Genomic DNA, 15,451 nt, shown 5'->3' on the forward strand with positions numbered 1-15,451 from the left:
GTAGCAGGTTCTTCGCATTAGGTAGCAGCAGGTTCCCCACATTAGGTAGCAGCAGGTTCTCCGCATTAGGTAGCAGCAGGTTCCCCGCATTAGGTAGTAGCAGGTTCCCCCCATTAGGGTAGTAGCAGGCTCCACACATTAGGTAGTAGCAGGCTCCCCACATTAGGCAGTAGCAGGTTCCCCACATTAGGCAGTAGCAGGTTCCCCACATTAGGCAGTAGCAGGTTCCCCACATTAGGCAGTAGCAGGTTCCCCACATTAGGTAGTAGCAGGTTCCCCACATTAGGCAGTAGCAGGTTCCCCACATTAGGCAGTAGCAGGTTCCCCACATTAGGCAGTAGCAGGTTCCCCACATTAGGTAGTAGCAGGCTCCCCACATTAGGTAGTAGCTGGTTCCCCACATTAGGTAGTAGCAGGTTCCCCACATTAGGTAGTAGCAGGCTCCCCACATTAGGTAGTAGCAGTTTCCCCACATTAGGTAGTAGCAGGTTCCCCACATTAGGTAGAAGCAGGTTCCCCACATCAGGTAGTAGCAGGTTCCCCACATTCGGTAGTAGCAGGTTCCCCACATTAGGTAGTAGCAGGTCCCCCACATTAGGTAGTAGCAGGCTCCCCACATTAGGTAGTAGCAGGCTCCCCACATTAGGTAGCATTGTCGTCCCCCCAGGACGACAATGCTACCTAATGGAATAAACAGCAAGTGCCCCAACGACATAATTTACAGCAGGGGTCTCAAACTCAAATGATCCGGGGGCCACTGGAGGTAGCAGCTGCGTGGGGCTGGGCCCCACATTAGGTAGGCAGCAGGTTCCCCACATTAGGTAGTAGCAGGTTCCCCACATTAGGTAGCAGCAGGTTCCCCACATTAGCAGCAGCTTCCCCACATTAGGTAGAAGCAGGTTCCCCACATTAGGTAGTAGCAGGTTCCCCACATTAGGTAGTAGCAGGTTCCCCACATTAGGTAGTAGCAGGTTCCCCACATTAGGTAGTAGCAGGTTCCCCACATTAGGTAGAAGCAGGTTCCCCACATTAGGTAGTAGCAGGCTCCCCACATTAGGTAGTAGCAGGCTCCCCACATTAGGTAGTAGCAGGTTCTCCACATTAGGTAGTAGCAGGTCCCCCACATTAGGTAGTAGCAGGTCCCCCACATTTGGTAGTAGCAGGCTCCCCACATTAGGTAGTAGCAGGCTCCCCACATTAGGTAGTAGCAGGTTCCCCACATTAGGTGGAAGCAGGTTCCCCGCTTTAGGTAGTAGCAGGTTCTTCGCATTAGGTAGCAGCAGGTTCCCCGCATTAGGTAGCAGCAGGTTCCCCGCATTAGGTAGCAGCAGGTTCTCTGCATTAGGTAGCAGCAGGTTCCCCGCATTAGGTAGTAGCATGCTCCACACATTAGGTAGTAGCAGGCTCCCCACATTAGGCAGTAGCAGGTTCCCCACATTAGGCAGTAGCAGGTTCCCCACATTAGGCAGTAGCAGGTTCCCCACATTAGGCAGTAGCAGGTTCCCCACATTAGGCAGTAGCAGGTTCCCCACATTAGGCAGTAGCAGGTTCCCCACATTAGGCAGTAGCAGGTTCCCCACATTAGGTAGTAGCAGGTTCCCCACATTAGGCAGTAGCAGGTTCCCCACATTAGGCAGTAGCAGGTTCCCCACATTAGGTAGTAGCAGGTTCTCCACATTAGGCAGTAGCAGGTTCCCCACATTAGGCAGTAGCAGGTTCCCCACATTAGGTAGTAGCAGGTTCCCCACATTAGGTAGTAGCAGGTTCCCCACATTAGGTAGTAGCAGGTTCCCCACATTAGGTAGTAGCAGGTTCTCCACATTAGGTAGTAGCAGCTCCCCACATTAAGTAGTAGCAGGTTCCCCACATTAGGTAGAAGCAGGTTCCCCACATTAGGTAGTAGCAGGCTCCCCACATTAGGTAGTAGCAGGTTCTCCACATTAGGTAGTAGCAGGTTCTCCACATTAGGTAGTAGCAGGTCCCCCGCATTAGGTAGTAGCAGGCTCCCCACATTAGGTAGTAGCAGGCTCCCCACATTAGGTAGTAGCAGGTTCCCCACATTAGGCAGTAGCAGGTTCCCCACATTAGGTAGAAGCAGGTTCCCCACATTAGGTAGTAGCAGGCTCCCCACATTAGGTAGTAGCAGGTTCTCCACTTTAGGTAGTAGCAGGTCCCCCACATTAGGTAGTAGCAGGTCCCCCACATTAGGTAGTAGCAGGCTCCCCACATTAGGTAGTAGCAGGTTCCCCACATTAGGTAGTAGCAGGTTCCCCACATTAGGTAGTAGCAGGCTCCCCACATTAGGTAGTAGCAGGCTCCCCACATTAGGTAGCATTGTCGTCCCCCCAGGAAGACAATGCTACCTAATGGAATAAACAGCAAGTGCCCCAACGACATAATTTACAGCAGGGGTCTCAAACTCAAATTATCCGGGGGCCACTGGAGGTAGCAGCTGGGTGAGGCTGGGCCCCACATTAGGTAGGCAGCAGGTTCCCCACATTAGGTAGGCAGCAGGTTCCCCACATTGTGTAGGCAGCAGGTTCCCCACATTAGGTAGAAGCAGGTTCCCTGCTTTAGGTAGTAGCAGGTTCTTCGCATTAGGTAGCAGCAGCTTCCCCACATTAGGTAGAAGCAGGTTCCCCACATTAGGTAGTAGCAGGTTCCCCACATTAGGTAGTAGCAGGTTCCCCACATTAGGTAGGCAGCAGCTTCTCCACATTAGGTAGTAGCATGTTCCCCACATTAGGTGGAAGCAGGTTCTTCGCATTAGGTAGCAGCAGGTTCCCCGCATTAGGTAGCAGAAGGTTCTCCGCATTAGGTAGCAGCAGGTTCCCCGCATTAGGTAGTAGCAGGTTCCCCACATTAGGTAGTAGCAGGTTCCCCACATTAGGTAGTAGCAGGTTCCCCACATTAGGTAGTAGCATGCTCCACACATTAGGTAGTAGCATGCTCCACACATTAGGTAGTAGCAAGTTCCCCACATTAGGCAGTAGCAGGTTCCCCACATTAGGTAGTAGCAGGTTCCCCACATTAGGCAGTAGCAGGTTCCCCACATTAGGCAGTAGCAGGTTCCCCACATTAGGTAGTAGCAGGTTCTCCACATTAGGCAGTAGCAGGTTCCCCACATTAGGCAGTAGCAGGTTCCCCACATTAGGTAGTAGCAGGTTCCCCACATTAGGTAGTAGCAGGTTCCCCACATTAGGTAGTAGCAGGTTCTCCACATTAGGTAGTAGCAGCTCCCCACATTAAGTAGTAGCAGGTTCCCCACATTAGGTAGAAGCAGGTTCCCCACATTAGGTAGTAGCAGGCTCCCCACATTAGGTAGTAGCAGGTTCTCCACATTAGGTAGTAGCAGGTTCTCCACATTAGGTAGTAGCAGGTCCCCCGCATTAGGTAGTAGCAGGCTCCCCACATTAGGTAGTAGCAGGCTCCCCACATTAGGTAGTAGCAGGTTCCCCACATTAGGCAGTAGCAGGTTCCCCACATTAGGTAGAAGCAGGTTCCCCACATTAGGTAGTAGCAGGCTCCCCACATTAGGTAGTAGCAGGTTCTCCACTTTAGGTAGTAGCAGGTCCCCCACATTAGGTAGTAGCAGGTCCCCCACATTAGGTAGTAGCAGGCTCCCCACATTAGGTAGTAGCAGGTTCCCCACATTAGGTAGTAGCAGGTTCCCCACATTAGGTAGTAGCAGGCTCCCCACATTAGGCAGTATCAGGTTCCCCACATTAGGCAGTATCAGGTTCCCCACATTAGGCAGTATCAGGTTCCCCACATTAGGCAGTAGCAGGTTCCCCACATTAGGCAGTAGCAGGTTCCCCACATTAGGCAGTAGCAGGTTCCCCACATTAGGTAGTAGCATGCTCCACACATTAGGCAGTAGCAGGTTCCCCACATTAGGCAGTAGCAGGTTCCCCACATTAGGCAGTAGCAGGTTCCCCACATTAGGCAGTATCAGGTTCCCCACATTAGGCAGTATCAGGTTCCCCACATTAGGCAGTAGCAGGTTCCCCACATTAGGCAGTAGCAGGTTCCCCACATTAGGCAGTAGCAGGTTCCCCACATTAGGTAGTAGCAGGTTCCCCACATTAGGCAGTAGCAGGTTCCCCACATTAGGTACTAGCAGGTTCCCCACATTAGGCAGTAGCAGGTTCCCCACATTAGGTAGTAGCAGGTTCCCCACATTAGGTAGTAGCAGGTTCCCCACATTAGGTAGTAGCAGGTTCTCCACATTAGGTAGTAGCAGCTCCCCACATTAAGTAGTAGCAGGTTCCCCACATTAGGTAGAAGCAGGTTCCCCACATTAGGTAGTAGCAGGCTCCCCACATTAGGTAGTAGCAGGTTCTCCACATTAGGTAGTAGCAGGTTCTCCACATTAGGTAGTAGCAGGTCCCCCGCATTAGGTAGTAGCAGGCTCCCCACATTAGGTAGTAGCAGGCTCCCCACATTAGGTAGTAGCAGGTTCCCCACATTAGGCAGTAGCAGGTTCCCCACATTAGGTAGAAGCAGGTTCCCCACATTAGGTAGTAGCAGGCTCCCCACATTAGGTAGTAGCAGGTTCTCCACTTTAGGTAGTAGCAGGTCCCCCACATTAGGTAGTAGCAGGTCCCCCACATTAGGTAGTAGCAGGCTCCCCACATTAGGTAGTAGCAGGTTCCCCACATTAGGTAGTAGCAGGTTCCCCACATTAGGTAGTAGCAGGCTCCCCACATTAGGTAGTAGCAGGCTCCCCACATTAGGTAGCATTGTCGTCCCCCCAGGAAGACAATGCTACCTAATGGAATAAACAGCAAGTGCCCCAACGACATAATTTACAGCAGGGGTCTCAAACTCAAATTATCCGGGGGCCACTGGAGGTAGCAGCTGGGTGAGGCTGGGCCCCACATTAGGTAGGCAGCAGGTTCCCCACATTAGGTAGGCAGCAGGTTCCCCACATTGTGTAGGCAGCAGGTTCCCCACATTAGGTAGAAGCAGGTTCCCTGCTTTAGGTAGTAGCAGGTTCTTCGCATTAGGTAGCAGCAGCTTCCCCACATTAGGTAGAAGCAGGTTCCCCACATTAGGTAGTAGCAGGTTCCCCACATTAGGTAGTAGCAGGTTCCCCACATTAGGTAGGCAGCAGCTTCTCCACATTAGGTAGTAGCATGTTCCCCACATTAGGTGGAAGCAGGTTCTTCGCATTAGGTAGCAGCAGGTTCCCCGCATTAGGTAGCAGAAGGTTCTCCGCATTAGGTAGCAGCAGGTTCCCCGCATTAGGTAGTAGCAGGTTCCCCACATTAGGTAGTAGCAGGTTCCCCACATTAGGTAGTAGCAGGTTCCCCACATTAGGTAGTAGCATGCTCCACACATTAGGTAGTAGCATGCTCCACACATTAGGTAGTAGCAAGTTCCCCACATTAGGCAGTAGCAGGTTCCCCACATTAGGCAGTAGCAGGTTCCCCACATTAGGCAGTAGCAGGTTCCCCACATTAGGCAGTAGCAGGTTCCCCACATTAGGCAGTAGCAGGTTCCCCACATTAGGCAGTAGCAGGTTCCCCACATTAGGCAGTAGCAGGTTCCCCACATTAGGCAGTAGCAGGTTCCCCACATTAGGTAGTAGCAGGTTCCCCACATTAGGTAGTAGCAGGTTCCCCACATTAGGTGGTAGCAGGTTCCCCACATTAGGTGGTAGCAGGTTCCCCACATTAGGTGGTAGCAGGTTCCCCACATTAGGTAGTAGCAGGTCCCCCACATTAGGTAGTAGCAGGTCCCCCACATTAGGTAGTAGCAGGTCCCCCACATTAGGTAGTAGCAGGCTCCCCACATTAGGTAGTAGCAGGTTCCCCACATTAGGTAGTAGCAGGTCCCCCACATTAGGTAGTAGCAGGCTCCCCACATTAGGTAGCATTGTTGTCCCCCCCCCATACACCCATACATGCTCGCACATAAACACACTTACCTTTCCTGCGCTGCGCTTCTCCTCTCCAGCGGCCTGATGAGTGATGTCTCTGATGTCCTCCTGTGCGGGTCTGCGGAGGGATGTCACATGCGCAACGTCCCTCATCAGACTCCGGATGGTCACACCGGCCAACCAGAGATGCGGAGGAAGGCGGGGTAATTGAATCCTTTCGACATTTAGCGCTGCTCCCCGAAGCAGGGCTAAATGCCTGAAGTAGTTACATGCCTGTGCCCAGAACTGCATGTCCCGGTCGTCGGGCAATACAAATTACACATACCTGGTGCGGGTCACAAACTTTCCTTCCGCGGGCCGCAAATGGCCCACGGGCCGGTAGTTTGAGACCCCTGATTTACAGGCTCCTCAGATATGCGCTCTGGAAACACGTAGAAAAAAGGTTTTCAAATCAGCTGGTGGCAGAATATTAAACAGATTTGTAAATTACGTCCACAACAGAGTACACTCGGCACTGCTAAAGTATGGCTACTGAGAACCGGATGATCCGCACACGTACCCCCAATCCTGGATAAGGCTGGGTTCACACTACGTTTTCTCCCATACGGGAGCGCATACGGCAGGGGGGAGCTAAAACCTCGTGCTCCCGTATGCCTTCGTATGCGCTCCCGTATGTCATTCATTTCAATGAGCCGACCGGAGTGAAACGTTCGGTCCGGTCGGCTCATTTTTGCGCCGTATGCGCTTTTACAACCGGACCTCAAACCGTGGTTGACCACAGTTTTAGGTCCGGTTGTAAAAGCGCATACGGCGCAAAAATGAGCCGACCGGACCGAACGTTTCACTCCGGCCGGCTCATTGAAATGAATGACATACGGGAGCGCATACGAAGGCATACGGGAGCGCGAGGTTTTAGCTCCCCCCTGCCGTATGCGCTCCCGTATGGGAGAAAACGTAGTGTGAACCCAGCCTAAGGCAGCCTAGGGTGCACAACTGATCCGGACAATTCAAAAATGTCCATAAATACAGTTCATAAAAAGAACAATCAGGGCACTCACCACTGCTGCAGAAGGGTATTTTATTCACGATCCAGGTGACACAAAGACAGTTCGATGATTTATGTTAATTGTCTGAATCGTAATTGGTGTTTGTCGCCGCTGGGAAAAATTACAGCTGATTGCCTCCGTAAAGGTTTTAATGTTAAAAGGGTACTCTGAAAAATGTTTTCAAATCAACTGGTGGCAGAAAGTTTATACAGATATGTAAATTCTTTCTACACTTAAAAATCTTAACCCTTCCAGTACTTATCAGCTGCTGTATGCTCCACAGGAAGTTGTGTAGTCCTTTCCAGTCTGACCACAGTGCTCTCTGCTGACACCTCTGTCCATGTCAGGAACTGTCCAGAGTAGAATAGGTTCCCTATGGGGATTTGCTCCTACACTGGACACTTCCTGACACAGACAGATGAGAAGCAGATGAGAAGTACTGGAATGGTTAAGATTTTTTATATAGTAGAAAATTACAGTGACCCCCCCGACCTACGATGGCCCCGACATACGATAATTTCACCATACGATCACTCTCAGAGGCAACATCTACATACGATGCTTTTTTATGTCTGGGCCATCGCTTAAACGGCTATCCTGCAGCGCAGACTGCTTCAGCTGCCCCCGGATAGCCGTTTACCGTGCCCTGTGTGGTCCGCTGACGATCACTTACCTGTCCTCGGGGCTCCGGCGCGTCCTCTTTGGGATCCTCTGCATCGTTAGCACTCTCCATCGTCGTCATCATGTCGCTGCGCACGCCGTCCCGTCATCCAATAGGAGCGGCGTGCGTAGCGACGTGATGGCGACGATGGAGAGCGAGGATACTGGGGAAGCAGAGGCCTTGCCGGAGCGTTGGGGACACCTTGGGAACGCGGCGACAGTGATGGAAGGCGACATCCAGGGCAGCGGTGCCGAGCGGTGATAGTCCGGAGCGGCGGGGACAGGTGAGTACAACTTCCTCTAACAGTGGTCTTCAACCTATGGACCTCCAGATGTTGCAAAACTACAACTCCCAGCATGCCCGGACAGCCGTTGGCTGTCCGGGCATGCTGGGTGCTGTAGTTTTGCAACATCTGTAGGTACGCAGGTTGAAGACCACTGTCCTATACTTTACATTGCACGGATCCCTCAACATACGATGGTTTCAACAAAAGATGGTTCATTTGGGACGGATTGCCATCGTATGTTGAGGGACCACTGTATTATTATTTTTTTTCTTTTTTGAATGTCTGGATTTTTTAAAAATTTATTTTGCACTCTAATAAATTTTTTCTTTTTGTCCCAATTTCCAGCTGCCCAACCTAAAAGCACTTAGCTACTCACCAATGTCTAGTGCCTCCATATCCTGCGAGCGGCAGGTCCTCGCCCCGTTTTCCGAATCGAGCCTCGAGGACTTCCACCCGGTGACGCTTCTGGACACCCCGGCTGAACTCCTGTCGGAGAATGAACTGTACCCCGGGCAGGAGACCTGCGAGCTCAGCTCCGTGGCCAATCTGAATGGGATGGAGGACAGTGGCGGGGGTGGGACGGGGGTGAAGAAAAAACGTAAAAAAAAGGACCTGGGGGAAGAGAAGGAAACTAAACCAAAGAAAAAGAAAGAACCCAAGAAAGAAAAAGTGAAAGAACCCAAGAAAGTCAAGGAGCCCAAGGAACCCAAGCAGCCCAAGATACCCAAGGAACCGAAAAAGCCCAGGAAGCCCAAGGAGCCGAAACCTCCGAAAGAGAAAAAAGCGAATTCTGACGCGGTTGCTAAAACCAAATCTAAGAAAACAAGGTGAGTCTTAAGACCCTCGTCTTGTCTAAGCTTAGGCTTTATGACGTTTTATTATCTATAAGTGTGACAGCAGCCCGCCACCATATCACACTCTTTAACCCCTTAAAGGGGTACTCCGGCGCTAAGACATCTTATCCCCTATCCAAAGGATAGAGGATAAGATGCCTGATCGCGGGGGTCCCGCCGCTGGGGACCCTTGTGATCTTGCACGCAGCACCCCGTTAGAATCAGTCCCCGGAGCATGTTCGCTCCGGTTCTGATTACTGGCGATCACGGGGCCAGAGCATTGTGACAACATGGCCCCGCCCCTGTGTGACATCACACTCCGCCCCCTTAATGCAAGCCTATGGGAGGGGGCGTGACGGCTGTCACGCCCCCTCCCATAGGCTTGCATTGAGGGGGCGGGGTGTGACTTCACACAGGGGGCGGGGCCGTGACGTCACAATGCTCCGGGGACTGATTGTAACGGGGTGCTGTGTGCAAGATCACAGGGACCCCCGCGATCAGGCATCTTATCCCCTATCCTTTGGATAGGGGATAAGATGTCTTAGCGCCGGAGTACCCCTTTAATGACAAGTACGTCAAGGTGCCGTGGTATTTAACGCACCATGACGTACATTTACGCTCCGCCAGTGCTCGCGTTATGCGCGGCAGGTCCCGGCTGCTATCAGCAGCCAGGGACCGGCCAGTAATGGCGGACATCCACGATCGCGCGGATGTCCGGCATGAACCCCTCAGCTGCCGTGATCAATACAGATGACGGCATCTGCGGCAATGCGGTACTTTAAATGGATAATCGGATCGCCCGCAGCGCTGCCGTGGGGCTCTGATCATCCGTAATGGCGGACGGAGGTCCCCTCACCTGCCTCGGTCCGTCTCCAGGGGTCTTCTACTCTGGTCTGAGATTGAGCAGACGAGAGCAGAAGATCACCGATAACACTGATCACCTATACATAGCACTGAACAGTATTAGCAATCAAAATTATTGCTATAAATAGTCCCCTGTGGGGACATAAAGAGTGTAAAAAATAAAAAAAGTTACATTTTAAAAAGTGAAAAATCCCCTCCCCCAATAAAAATGTAGATCAACAGTTTTTCCCATTTTACCCCTAAAAAAGTGTTAAAAAAAATGTATAAACATATTTGGTATCGCCGTGTTCATAATAGTCTGAACTATCAAAATATATTGTTATCCCATATGATGGACGGAGTAAACGTTAAAAAAAATAAAAAAAGTCCAAAATTGCTGCTTTTTTGTCCCATTTTATTCCAAAAATAACTAGTAAAAAATGAATAAAAAGTAAAACCTAATCAAAAGTGGTACCGATAAAAACTACAGATCACAGCGCAAAAATGAGCCCTCAAACCGCCCCGTATATGGGAAAAATGAGAAAGTTATAGGTGCTCAAAATAGGGCAATTTGAAACATACTAATTTTGTTAAAATAGTTTGAAATTTGCTAAATTGCGGTTTTCTTTTCAATTTTCCCAAATAAATAATATTTTTTTTTAGTTGCGCCGTACATTTTATGGTAAAATAAGTAATGTCATTACAAAGTGCAATTGGTCACGCAAAAAACAACCTCATATGGGTCTCTGGATGGAAATATAAAAGAGTTAGGATTTTTAGAAGGCGAGGAGAAAAAAAAAACGAAAATGCAAAAATAAAATTGGCCTGGTCCTTAAGGGGTTAAGTCAGTGTTTCCCAACCAGGGTGTCTCCAGCTGTTGCAAAACTATAACTCCCAGCATGCCCGGACAGCCGAAGGCTGTCCGGGCATGCTGGGAGTTGTAGTTTTGCAACAGCTGGAGGCACCCTGTTTGGGAAACACTGTCCTAAGTAATAATAGGGGCACAGGGGAAACAAAGAAAACCTGATACTCACCTACAGCCCCATTTCCCAGAGGTCTGCCTCAGATCCCATTCTCCTTCGTGCGGTCCCAGTATCTTCTCTGTTTCCAGTGGAGTAATCCACTGGAAAATATTTTTTTTTTAAATCAACTGGTGCCAGAAAGTTAAACAGATTTGTAAATTTCAAAATCTTAATCCTTCCAGTACTTATCAGCTGCTGTATACTACAGTGATCTTTTCTTTTTTAATTTCTTTTCTGTCTGACCACAGTGCTCTCTGCTGACACCTCTGTCCAATCTTAGGAATTGTCCAGAGCAGAAGCAAATCCCCATAGTAAACCTCTCCTGCTCTGGACAGTTCCTAAGATTGGACAGAGGTGTCAGCAGAGAGCACTGTGGTCAGACAGAAGGGAAATTCAAAAAGAAAAGAACTTCAGCAGCTAAGTACTGGAAGGATTAAGATTTTGAAATAGAAGTAATTTACATATCTGTATAACTTTCTGGCACCAGATGATTAAAAAAAAAATTAGTTTTCCCCTTAACCCCTTAAGGACCAGGCCATTTTATACCTTAAGGACCGGAGCGTTTTTTGCAATTCTGACCACTGTCACTTTAAACATTAATAACTCTGGAATGCTTTTAGTTATCATTCTGATTCCGAGATTGTTTTTTCGTGACATATTCTACTTTAACTTAGTGGTAAAATTTTATGGTAACTTGCATCCTTTCTTGGTGAAAAATCCCAAAATTTGATGAAAAAAATGAAATTTTTGCATTTTTCTAACTTTGAAGCTCTCTGCTTGTAAGGAAAATGGATATTCAAAATATATTTTTTTGGGGTTCACATATACAATATGTCTACTTTATGTTTGCATCATAAAATTTATGAGTTTTTACTTTTGGAAGACACCAGAGGGCTTCAAAGTTCAGTAGCAATTTTGAAATTTTTCACAAAATTTTCAAACTCACTATTTTTCAGGGACCAGTTCAGTTTTGAAGTGGATTTGAAGGGTCTTCATATTAGAAATACCCCATAAAAGACCCCATTATAAAAACTACACCCCCTAAAGTATTCAAAAAAACATTCAGTAAGTGTATTAACCCTTTAGGTGTTTCACAGGAATAGCAGCAAAGTGAAGGAGAAAATTCAAAATCTTCATTTTTTACACTCGCATGTTCTTGTAGACCCAATTTTTGAATTTTTGCAAGGGATAAAAAGGAAAAAATTTTTACTTGTATTTGAAACCCAATTTCTCTCGAGTAAGCACATACCTCATATGTCTATGTTAATTGTTCGGCGGGCGCAGTAGAGGGCTCAGAAGGGAAGGAGCGACAAATGGTTTTTGGGGGGCATGCCGCATTTAGGAAGCCCCTTTGGTGCCAGGACAGCAAAAAAAAAACACATGGCATACCATTTTGGAAACTAGACCCCTCAGGGAACGTAAAAAGGGGTAAAGTGAACCTTAATACCCTACAGGTGATTCACGACTTTTGCATATGTAAAAAAAAATATATTTTTTTTTTACCTAAAATGCTTGGTTTCCCAAAAATTTTACATTTTTAAAAAGGGTAATAGCAGAAAATACCCCCCAAAATTTGAAGCCCAATTTCTCCCGATACAGAAAACACCTCGCATGGGGGTGAAAAGTGCTCTGCTGGTGCACTACAGGTCTCAGAAGAGAAGGAGTCACATTTGGCTTTTTGAAAGCAAATTTTGCTCTGGGGGCATGCCGCATTTAGGAAGCCCCTATGGTGCCAGAACAGCAAAAAAAAACCACATGGCATACCATTTTGGAAACTAGACCCCTCGGGGAACGTAACAAGGGGTAATGTGAACCTTAATACCCTACAGGTGTTTCACGACTTTTGCATATGTAAAAAAATATATTTTTTTTTTACCTAAAATGCTTGGTTTCCCAAAATTTTTACAATTTTAAAAAGGGTAATAGCAGAAAATACCCCCCAAAATTTGAAGCCCAATTTCTCCCGATTCAGAAAACACCCCATATGGGTGTGAAAAGTGCTCTGCTGGCGCACTACAGGTCTCAGAAGAGAAGGAGTCACATTTGGCTTTTTGAAAGTGAATTTTGCTCTGGGGGCATGCCGCATTTAGGAAGCCCCTATGGTGCCAGGACAGCAAAAAAAAACCACATGGCATACCATTTTGGAAACTAGACCCCTCGGGGAACGTAACAAGGGGTAATGTGAACCTTAATACCCTACAGGTGTTTCACGACTTTTGCATATGTAAAAAAATATATTTTTTTTTTACCTAAAATGCTTGGTTTCCCAAAATTTTTACAATTTTAAAAAGGGTAATAGCAGAAAATACCCCCCAAAATTTGAAGCCCAATTTCTCCCGATTCAGAAAACACCCCATATGGGTGTGAAAAGTGCTCTGCTGGCGCACTACAGGTCTCAGAAGAGAAGGAGTCACATTTGGCTTTTTGAAAGTGAATTTTGCTCTGGGGGCATGCCGCATTTAGGAAGCCCCTATGGTGCCAGGACAGCAAAAAAAAACCACATGGCATACTATTTTGGAAACTAGACCCCTCGGGGAACGTAACAAGGGGTAATTTGAACCTTAATACCCTACAGGTGTTTCACGACTTTTGCATATGTAGAAAAATATATATTTTTTTTACCTAAAATGCTTGTTTTCCCAAAAATTTTACATTTTTTAAAAGGGTAATAGCAGAAAATACCCCCCAAAATTTGAAGCCCAATTTCTCCCGAGTACGGCGATACCCCATATGTGGCCCTAAACTGTTGCCTTGAAATACGACAGGGCTCCAAAGTGAGAGCGCCATGCGCATTTGAGGCCTAAATTAGGGACTTGCATAGGGGTGGACATAGGGGTATTCTACGCCAGTGATTCCCAAACAGGGTGCCTCCAGCTGTTGTAAAACTCCCAGCATGCCTGGACAGTCAACGGCTATCTGGCAATACTGGGAGTAGTTGTTTTGCAACAGCTGGAGGCTCCGTTTTGGAAACAGTGGCGTACCAGACGTTTTTCATTTTTATTGGGGAGGGGGGTTGTATAGGGGTATGTGTATATGTAGTGTTTTTTACTTTTTATTTTATTTTGTGTTAGTGTAGTGTAGTGTTTTTAGGGTACAGTCGCACGGGCGGGGGTTCACAGTAGTTTCTCGCTGGCAGTTTGAGCTACGGCAGAAAATTTGACGCAGCTCAAACTTGCAGCCGGATACTTACTGTAATCCTCCGCCCATGTGAGTGTACCCTGTACGTTCACATTGGGGGGGGGGAACATCCAGCTGTTGCAAAACTACAACTCCCAGCATGTACGGTCTATCAGTGCATGCTGGGAGTTGTAGTTTTGCAACCGCTGGAGGCTCCGTTCTGGAAACAGTGGCGTACCAGACGTTTTTCATTTTTATTGGGGAGGGGACGGGGGCTGTGTAGGGGTATGTGTATATGTAGTGTTTTTTACTTTTTATTTTATTGTGTGTTAGTGTAGTGTTTTCAGGGTACAGTCGCACGGGCGGGGGTTCACAGTAGTTTCTCGCTGGCAGTTTGAGCTGCGGCAGAAATTTTGCCGTACCTCAAACTTGCAGCCGGATACTAACTGTAATCCTCCGCCCGTGTGAGTGTACCCTGTACGTTCACATTGGGGGGGGAACATCCAGCTGTTGCAAAACTACAACTCCCAGCATGTACGGTCCATCAGTGCATGCTGGGAGTTGTAGTTTTGCAACAGCTGGAGGCACACTGGTTGTGAAACACCGAGTTTGGTAACAAACTCAGTGTTTTGCAACCAGTGTGCCTTCAGCTGTTGCAAAAGCTACAACCCCCAGCATGTACGGACAGCGGAAGGGCATGCTGGGTGTTGTAGTTATGCAACAGCTGGAGGCATACTACTTTGGCTGGGGATGCTGGGGATTGTAGTTATGCAACAGCTGGAGACACACTGGTTTACTACTTAACTCAGTGTGCCTTCAGCTGTTGCAAAACTACAACTCTCAGCAGTCACCGACAGCCAACGGGCATGCTGGGAGTTGTAGTTATGCAACCACCAGATGCACCACTACAACTCCCAGCATGCACTTTAGCTGATTGTGCAAGCTGGGAGTTGTAGTTACACAACAGCTGAAGGTACACTTTTCCATAGAAAGAATGTGCCTCCAGCTGTTGCAAAACTACAAGTCCCAGCATGCCCATAAGGGCATGCTGGGAGTTGTGGTGGTCTGCCTCCTGCTGTTGCATAACTACAGCTCCCAGCATGCCCTTGTTGCATGCTGGGAGCTGTTGCTAAGCAACAGCAGGAGGCTGTCACTCACCTCCAACGATCCTCGCCGCACAGGTCAGTCCCTCGTCGTCTCCGCCGCCGCCGCTCCTGGGGCCCCGATCCCAACAGGGACGCCGGGGATCGGGGTCCCCAGCACCGGGGGTCGTCTTCCCGCACCCGCTCACGTCCTCCGGAAGAGGGGCGGAGCGGGTTGCGGGAGTGACACCCGCAGCAGGCGCCCTGATTGGTCGGCCGGTAATCCGGCCGACGAATCAGGGCGATCGTGAGGTGGCACCAGTGCCACCTCACCCCTGCTGGCTCTGGCTGATCGGGGCCGTCTCTGACGGCCCCGATCAGCCAATAATTCCGGGTCACCGGGTCACTGGAGACCCGATAGACCCGGAATCCGCCGCAGATCGCTGGACTGAATTGTCCAGCGATCTGCGGCCATCGCCGACATGGGGGGTCATAATGACCCCCCTGGGCGATATGCCCCGATGCCTGCTGAACGATTTCAGCAGGCATCGGGGACCGGCTCCGCTCCAGATGGTTGCGGGGGGCCGGTAAAACACATGACGTTCTCATACGTCATGTGTCCTTAAGGACTCGGAAATGGAGACGTATGAGAACGTCATGTGTCCTTAAGGGGTTAA

The 15,451-nt window shown here is 48.8% G+C and overlaps 1 protein-coding gene across 6 annotated transcripts in view; it reads left to right on the forward strand.

Annotated features, from left to right (window-relative positions):
• Positions 1 to 15,451, forward strand: part of CHD6 (chromodomain helicase DNA binding protein 6) — a 136,930-nt gene that overhangs the window by 38,071 nt on the left and 83,408 nt on the right. For all 6 annotated transcript variants that reach the window (XM_056549343.1, XM_056549348.1, XM_056549345.1 and 3 more), the window contains exon 3: positions 8,223 to 8,704. In XM_056549343.1, the coding sequence (XP_056405318.1) occupies positions 8,223 to 8,704 (482 nt within the window). The remainder of the gene's footprint in view (positions 1 to 8,222; positions 8,705 to 15,451) is intronic.

Source organism: Hyla sarda, chromosome 12 (genome assembly GCF_029499605.1).
Source record: "Hyla sarda isolate aHylSar1 chromosome 12, aHylSar1.hap1, whole genome shotgun sequence".
Taxonomy (NCBI): Eukaryota; Metazoa; Chordata; class Amphibia; order Anura; family Hylidae; genus Hyla; species Hyla sarda.